The sequence below is a fragment of the Cicer arietinum genome, chromosome 5 (genome assembly GCF_000331145.2).
Source record: "Cicer arietinum cultivar CDC Frontier isolate Library 1 chromosome 5, Cicar.CDCFrontier_v2.0, whole genome shotgun sequence".
NCBI lineage: Eukaryota > Viridiplantae > Streptophyta > Magnoliopsida > Fabales > Fabaceae > Cicer > Cicer arietinum.
The window spans coordinates 49,306,698-49,314,878 of record NC_021164.2 but is presented as its reverse complement, the minus strand read 5'-3'; the positions used below and the strand labels follow the sequence as shown (position 1 = coordinate 49,314,878).

General features: G+C 30.2%; 1 protein-coding gene across 1 annotated transcript; it reads right to left on the bottom strand.

Moving 5' to 3' along the window:
• Positions 1 to 4,594: 4,594 nt before the first annotated feature.
• LOC101508673 (pre-mRNA-splicing factor SPF27 homolog) lies at positions 4,595 to 7,876 on the bottom strand. Its single transcript, XM_004499944.4, has 6 exons — positions 7,559 to 7,876; positions 7,298 to 7,473; positions 6,149 to 6,232; positions 5,051 to 5,120; positions 4,828 to 4,961; positions 4,595 to 4,742 (listed from the first exon to the last, which is right to left on the bottom strand). Exons 1-6 carry the CDS (start codon positions 7,775 to 7,777, stop codon positions 4,685 to 4,687), a joined length of 741 nt encoding a protein of 246 aa, XP_004500001.1. The 5' UTR covers positions 7,778 to 7,876; the 3' UTR covers positions 4,595 to 4,684.
• Positions 7,877 to 8,181: the final 305 nt, after the last annotated feature.

Sequence of the window (8,181 nt, the reverse complement as noted above, 5' to 3'; positions counted from 1 at the left end):
CAATCGATTGGCTCAGTAGAAGTCCTTATTTTGAGTTAGATAATCGATTGCTCAATTGATTTATCAATGCTTTGGTCAGTTATGTATTACTTGATGGTTTGAGAACTTCTTTTTGATTTCATTTTTAATTGGCAAGCATTACATGAACTTTTAGCATATGGAAAATCCTTTTAAGGTGCATGCTTAGTTGAAAGGTTATTTTGTGCATTTAAAACTTAAATGTTATGTGTTATTTTTTAATTTCGGTTGGTGACCCTTTACAACTATTGTGGAAATCTGGGCTTTGCCCTCAGATGAGAGCCAGGACGATCTTACCGGTTCGTACCCTACGGATGGGAATGCTTGACTGGAGTTACGTTAGGAGGTTCTCACGGGGCGCGTGAAGATCACTCAGGGTGTATAGTTTTTTGGTAGGATGATCAGATTAGGTTGATGTATAGGGACTAGACGTCCTTCTTTTTGGGTTGGAGTATTTTAATTTGGAAAACTGTACTTATACTAATATTGTTAGTTGACATCTTATTTGAATGGGTTCCATGTACCATTTGTTGTTGTGTAAATGCTTTGGATTTATATTTGGAGAAACTTTTCCGCTGCTTGTGAATTATAATGACTCAATTATTTATCCAAAGGCATTTCCTTATTTATTTCTCTGTTTTAGTTTAATTTCTTTTGAAAAAAAAAAATACCCTCGCTTTGAAAATCGGGGTGTTACAATAGGGATCAAAGCTGCAATTAAGTCTTTTAAATAACATGACATATGATACGATGATGTAGAGTGATTAACACCCATGAAATTGAAATAAGACGCTGTAAAAAGTTAAATTTCAACTTTGGAAATTTGTCATACTTTTAATTTCATTAATGACATATGAATAGTTAATGGATCTAGATACTTCTATATCATAGAATTGTATGTCACGTCATTTAAGATATATTAAATCGTCATTTTTTTAGTTCAAAAATCTGATAGAGGGACCAAAACTGTCGACTTTTAAAATAGAATAACCAATTTCGTAAATCAGTATAAATATATAGACCAAAACTGCAATTAAGCCAAACTTTTATTATTAATGAAGAATTGCTTCAAGAGGCTACAATATAAAAGACATGAGCAATTTAAGTTGTTACTTGTTAGTCACCATAGTCCGAAATTTAAAGATCTTCAAATTGGTCATGCTTTTGCAACCCTAATTTTTAGAAGTAACTCACAAGTATTATACAAAGTGATAGGAATAATTTAGTAAGACATTCCAAATTAAAGCATCTAACTGGGTGCTCTTTTATCTAATGTGTTCTTGGAAATTCAGGTTTGAGGTTTGAGTTTCTAAACTCACATTGATTAAGTATAGAGGGAGGAAAAATAATTTTAATAATGAGATGAATTGAGTTAAAGAAAAATTGAGGATCTCTTTTAAGAATATTTTTAGTTTTTATTTTTTACAATCAATGTTTAATTTTAAATTACTAATAAAGAGATGAAAAACTACGATGAATATCACAATTTCAAAATAATAAAGACAAAATGAAAGATAAACTCAAGAGAATGAATTCGTTTTTAGAAATAATAAAAATAGTGTTTTGACTTTTCCAATTTTTTTGAAAAATGTGAAGCCTTGCTTTAAATATCGTAAGAGATGATGATTGTAGATAGGGGTGAGAATACACTGAGTCAAACTAGTCTTTGTTAGGTCTGAGTTTGGCCTGTCAAAAATTCAAGGTCTAAGCATGGTCTGTGGCCTGTCATAGACTTACTTTTTAGGTCTGAGTCTAACCTTGATAGAAGCATGATATAACCTGTTAGCTTACTTAAAAGTCTATTTCATTTTAATATTTTTGAACAAGTAATCAAACATAATTTTAAATAGATTAACGAGTTAATGGGTGCGTTTGTTTGAGCTTAAATAAAATTGATTTTTGTTTTAAATAATTTAGAGATTATTTTAAAAATAATTTTGAAATCCTGTTTGTTTAGTATTATAAAAATGATTTTTTAAAATAATTTTTAACATGTTTGTATACAATGTTGTAAAAATATTTTTTTTTTAAACTACAAAATTATCATAAAGGACATACAAATAAATGTTAGTCTCTATTAGGGATGAGAATAGGCTAGGCCGTTCGTTAGGGGCCTATGGCCTGACCTATTTATGGTCTGGTGTGGCCTTACCTGACCTATTTAATAAAAATGCTAGGTCAAGCTCAGGCTTATAAAAAAGCATATTAGGTCTAACAGACCGACCTATATATAATTTATTATTTATTAATATTATTTTTTATTATTATTAATTTAATAATATTATTTCCTATTTTAAAGTCTATCAATTAGACAATCACTCATTAGTCGTTTCATATTTGGTAGTCATTCTATATTTAATAGCGATTCTATATTCAGTAGTCGTTCAATTAGACAATCACTCAGTAGTCGGTTTCATATTTATTTGAGAGATAATAATCGGTGCGTTTGTTTCACGAAAAAAAAAAGTTCTTTGAAACTAAAAATCATTTTTTAGGGTTTAAAGGGTGTTTTGTTTCAAATTTATTATTTAAAGGCATAGTTTAGCCTATTTAAAAAAGATGTAAAATATAACATTTGAATGTTTTCATGTGAAAAAGGCTTTTAATAGGCTTTCAGGTCAGACTAGATTTTAAAAAAGGCTAGGCTAGACCGAAAAAAAAAAAAAAAAAAATAGAACCTATTGTACGGCCTAAAAAAACTAATCATAGGTCAAACTCAGACCTTTCAAAGCCTGACCTGACCTATTCCCACCCCTAGTCTCTATACACGTACCAATTTGCAACAATTCTTTCATCACTCTCAATTTTTTTTATATCTTTTTTAGTTGTTATTCTAATTGATATTTAAGTCAGCAATAATGTTAAATCACATTTAAAACAGTTCAGAATGAATTGTCTTTATAGTTTTATTATTCATAGTCACCAAGTTCTATTATCCATATTCACCAAGGCATATTTTCATTATCCATAAGTCACTGCTTAATACTTCCTATAATAATCTTCGTCAAATTTACTATTACAAACCAATTCAAATGTTTCAAATTGAGCAATTCCAAATTTAATAGTTTAATACATTTAGTAGACACATTTCAAGTTAATCAATAAATCAACACACAACCAATAAAACAAATATGTAGAGAAAACCTAGATGAAAGGTCAAAATATGACAACGTCATGTAAAGAAAAAAATGGCCAGCATAAAAGAGAAAACACAAGAGGCAAGAAATTAAGTTATGTGTTTTTTCAACTTTCTATCATCTTTCTCTCTCATCTATCGCAAGAGACAAATGCGAGAAACTACTATTTTTAGCTTTTCATATTTTTGTCAAAAAATAATTTTTCTACCGAAATGATTTTAAAAAAATTTGAAAGAAACACCTTTTAAACTCTAGAAATGATTTTTGATATGAAAAAATAGATTTTTTTTTCTAAAAAAAACTGAAACAAATGCACCCAATATATCAATGAAATTAATTTTATTTTGATATTTAACATCAAGTTTTAAAGAATATGACTTTATATACATTATACTTAAATTATATTTTATAATAATACATTTAGATATGTCAAAAATTAAAGGAGTTTAATATGCATAAATTACTAAATGTTGAATATATAACAAAAAGATCAAAATTTAATTTAATAATTAATGTAGTAAAAAAAAATTATTTATATTTATTTAAATAGGCCGACCTAATAGACCTAAAAGGCTAATTATATGGCTACATTTTTATCTAAATATACTTTTTTTAAAGTCTTGACCTTATCTATTTAAGAAAAAAGTCTGGCTTGGACCTGACGTAGGCTAGGCTATTCAAGAGAAGAGTTTACGTCTTTAAGAATTTGCAAATGGTTGTTGTCATGTTGCTTAAAAGATCTGTTATAGCGAGATGTATATATGCAAAATAATGTTCCAGTGAGATTTCTATATGAACACAAACAGGACCAAACATATAAAATAAGAAAGGAAAAAGAGAAATTACAAATGAAATGACTTTTATTTTAGAATATTCTTTTAAAATAATTAGATTTTAATAATTATTTATTCATATCAGCCTACTTGGATCTTATTATTTCTTGCCTTTTATGCCTCTTGGCTAAAGTGGTTTGCTTATCCATCTTCTAATATTTATTTAAAATGGTGTAAAAGATATTATCTGATTAGAACTTCCAATATTACTAATCACATTTTTTCACTATTTCAAAACTCATTCATAGAATTTGACAAAATGCCGAGAATTATGGAGCAGAAAAAGCATCCACCCTTGGCTAATGCCCTATATAAGGCTTGTTTGTAGTACATTTATATAAAAAGTTCTTCAGCAAAAATAAAAGTTAATGAATAAATTTGGTTATTCAAATATCGACATGTACTTATGTAACAAGCCAAGAAATAAATTTTCATGATCCAAATGTTATTTTAATAAATAAACCAAAATCATATCAAAATATATATAAATAAATGGAAAATAAATAAACCAAAATAACCAAGTCGCTTTTTTTTTTCAACCTATTTACTCTAATATGTTGTCATGTATATCTTTTTGGTGGGCAAATGGGAAGCATTTTCATGATATAATAAACTAAATATTATTTAATATTTATAGGTACAATAGCAGTTAAAGTCAAAATTAAGGGTACAAAACAAGATAAGAACACAAGAATCTCATGATTCGGAATGATTCAATTGGCCATTTTCAGTGATAGCATCCAAGTTCCAGCCTCTGGGAAAAAAAGGAGAAAAACTAATTTAACACCAAAACTAGATGAAATCAGCCAAGAAAAACAAAATTTATACAGCTGACTCACCTTTCTGCTGCTTCTCTTCTCAGTTCATTTAGGCGAGTTTCAACGGAATCACACGCAGCACTGATGTCTATATTTTTTTGACAGAGTTCATTCCATTGCATGGACAAAGCATTAAGCTCATAGGCAGTATTTTGCTGAAACAGTTAAAAAGTTATTGTAAGTAAACTTGAAAAGGATTTTAACAAATAACAGAGACAAGGGAGGACAGGTAATTCATATTCACCTGATGATATTTCCTTTCACGATTTACTTTTTCAATCTTTTCATTTTGTTCCTGAGCTAATTTTTGCATTCTGAAAATAGATAACACAACTATAACCAATGCCATACATAAAGTGAAATGCGCAGACAAGGAATAGGAGTTACAGAGCTTAAGCAACATCTTTTTGATCTATTTCTATGGTTTGTAAGATGAAAGTGTGTGAAAGCATACGAGATCCACAAAGCAAATTTTGACAATTCAATCTTACATTGATGGTTTCAATTGGACATAATCTTAATCATTTACGTAATATCAAACATTGAAGATTAACTCTACACCACACAAACATAAATAAATATATATAAGATACAGACTAAAGAACTCACAGGTCTAAACCAAACTCAGTGAACAAAGATGATGTCACTTTGTCATATCAAGTTACAATGATAAATATGTGACAAAACAGAATAATAGTTCCTTGATTAAAATGAATGAAAGAAAAATGATACAAAGCTATGAAATACAGCCCTAAAAATTAGTCATTTATCAAACAAATATTCCACTTAGAACAATTAATATTAACTATTGTTAGAGAATAATATCACAGGCATTAGATGTACAAGGTCGTGAGTTATGTGAAGCACTGAACAAAGAAATGCTCTAAACAAGAGATTTACAGAATCTGGTAAAAGTTTCTTTAGTGAAACACTCCAAAAAGCCTTAGGTAATCATACCACTATGAGGAAAGCCAAGTCAATCTGAATACCTGCTAATTAGAAACTAAAGAGAAAATGCCTCGAGCACATCTGAGGCTGTCGACCTCTAGTATCATATTTACTATGAGACATTCTTTATCCACATAGTTGCTTTCAAGAACCAATTCAATGAAAAAGCTTAAGCTGTTTGCCCTAGGGAAGAGATTTAACATAGAAAGGAAGAGTATTCTACGTATGAGTCAGTCATACAGAACCAAGGCAGGTCTGTAAGAATGTTAATTTGCCCAAGCACATGCAGATAGTCAAGAAAATGGATTGAACCCACATGGGTAACAAATGTAGAATTCATCAGTTTATTAACAAAAAAAACCTAATCTGACCCACAATAATTCAATTAACAAACCTTGTCAAGTATACTTCCAACCGTCGATTGTGCTGCTTCCAGGCATCAGGACCATATTTTAACAACAACTCCAAATTTTCCATCCTGCAGATTAACTGGTTAAACAAATGTAAACAACTTTCTGATAATCTGAATCTTAAAACGTTTATTAGAAACATTTCATGTTGCATGATAGACCCAACTAAGAATAGAGATAACATAATATGCCCACTACAAAGGGTCAAAAACAATCAAAACACTACTTAAAAATAGGATGCATATAACGTCAACTACACCACTGCTATGCCTTTATAAACCTGTGGCTTAAACTATCCATACATTCCATGCTTGTGGTGCTTCTACATCAACTCAACAATTGACTTTTAGTATTAGCAAGTCATAAATAATCATATCATATTCCCTCGTTTGACAATGAATCAGTTTGGATAAACTTCTCCACAAGCAGTTTGGGAAAAGAAACATCAAAATAATCTCAAAATAGGTATGAGTTTTATAAACAACGACAAAACTGCACCAGGGGTCCTATAAACTCAAAATAGCACAACAATTCCAAAATAAAGACATATTGACAAATTAAATTTCAAACGAATACAAAAATTAGGTAATTTTAGTACGGTTTTGAAAGCAAAACCACAAAGTCCAACTTGCTGACATTTAGAAAGATAAATGATCATTTTGATAATAAATAAATAAATGACCTATTTGAAAGATTATAGTAAGTTAAAGAACCTCTGATGATGTGTTGCCTACAAACAATAGTTTCTGCAATAATAATTTCAGTTTCGCATAAATTCTCTTATTTAATAAGCTTATAATAAAGACTTCATAAAAATAATAACTATGAACTTTTTTTTCTTTCCAAATTAACAAGTTGAATAAGTTAGAAACTAATCAAATAAGGGACAATGTGATGTGAACTCTGTAGCACCAACACTTATGATGGAAGGTGTGTCGTGTGTCCGACATGTCAATGTTGGACATTCACACCACACTGACACATTGATTACATTCAATTAATTCATTCTCTCAAATGATTACCAGTGCCAATGTGTTAGTGTCTCCTTGTTAGTATCATATCAAGTGAAAGTTGAGTGAAATGATAAAAGCACATAGATAGACAATTTAACAGTTCAATGTTACACAACACACCTCATGGTTTGATATTGAAGTAGTCGTTGAGCTCTTTGAAGAGCTTGTTTCCAAGCAGTTTCATCGTTCCTTTTATTCATAGCTGGAATTTCTAATTCATATCTTGACCTGTCAAGTGAAATTGGAGGCCTACCAGCTCTTACACGTTCATACTCTCTACCAATCATAGGGTAGTCCTGTAATTTCACACATACTCATAAATGAAAACAAAAACCCTATCAATGCGATAGTGAAGAAAAGAAAAAAAGAAAGAAAGGTTACCTCGAAATTGAAAGTGGGAAGAGGAGGGAAATCTTTGAGGAAATCAGCGGGTTTTTTGGAGCTGCGACGCATCTCTTCCTCGACGAGGCGGTCGACTTCGATCTTGACCCTAGGATTACTGTAGTCGTCGTCGATGTAAGGTAATGCGTCGATGATTTCGGGGTCGGAATTGCTTGACCTACCGTATGACGGTGGAGCCTCCAGCATCAGAACATCCATGGTTAGTTGGTTGCTGTAAAGAGAGAGAGAGAGAGAGGTTTTACTTTGCTAGACAGTTCCGGCAAACGAGAAGGTTTGAACTATAGACAGTTCCGGCAAACGAGAAGGTGAAAGTGTGTCTTGGGCTTTTTTACCAACTGCGTCCATCAGGCCCAGACCCAACAATCTGTTTCGATAATTTTGACTGTTTTACCTTTCTTTTATCTTTTTTTATTATATATAAAAAGTTGATAATTTTTTTCTTTTCACTTTTCATTCACACATTTTGAAATTTTAGTAAATTTTTTAATATTTAAAAAAAATTTAAAGCATAGTAAATTTTTTTTTTGGAACTTTTTGAATAATTTAAATCATCTAAAATATAATTTTAAATTTTTTAAATAAATTTTGAAATTTTCCAAATA

What these genes read in the sequence shown, in the direction of transcription:
- LOC101508673 (XM_004499944.4), bottom strand. Translation starts at nt 7,777, where the DNA reads ATGGATGTTCTGATGCTGGAGGCTCCACCGTCATACGGTAGGTCAAGC. An exon ending in GTGAAAGGAAATATCATCAG is followed by an intron (nt 4,962 to 5,050) that starts GTGAATATGAAT and finishes TAACTGTTTCAG; the next exon opens with CAAAATACTGCCTATGAGCT. An exon ending in AGAAGAGAAGCAGCAGAAAG is followed by an intron (nt 4,743 to 4,827) that starts GTGAGTCAGCTG and finishes TTTTTTTCCCAG; the next exon opens with AGGCTGGAACTTGGATGCTA.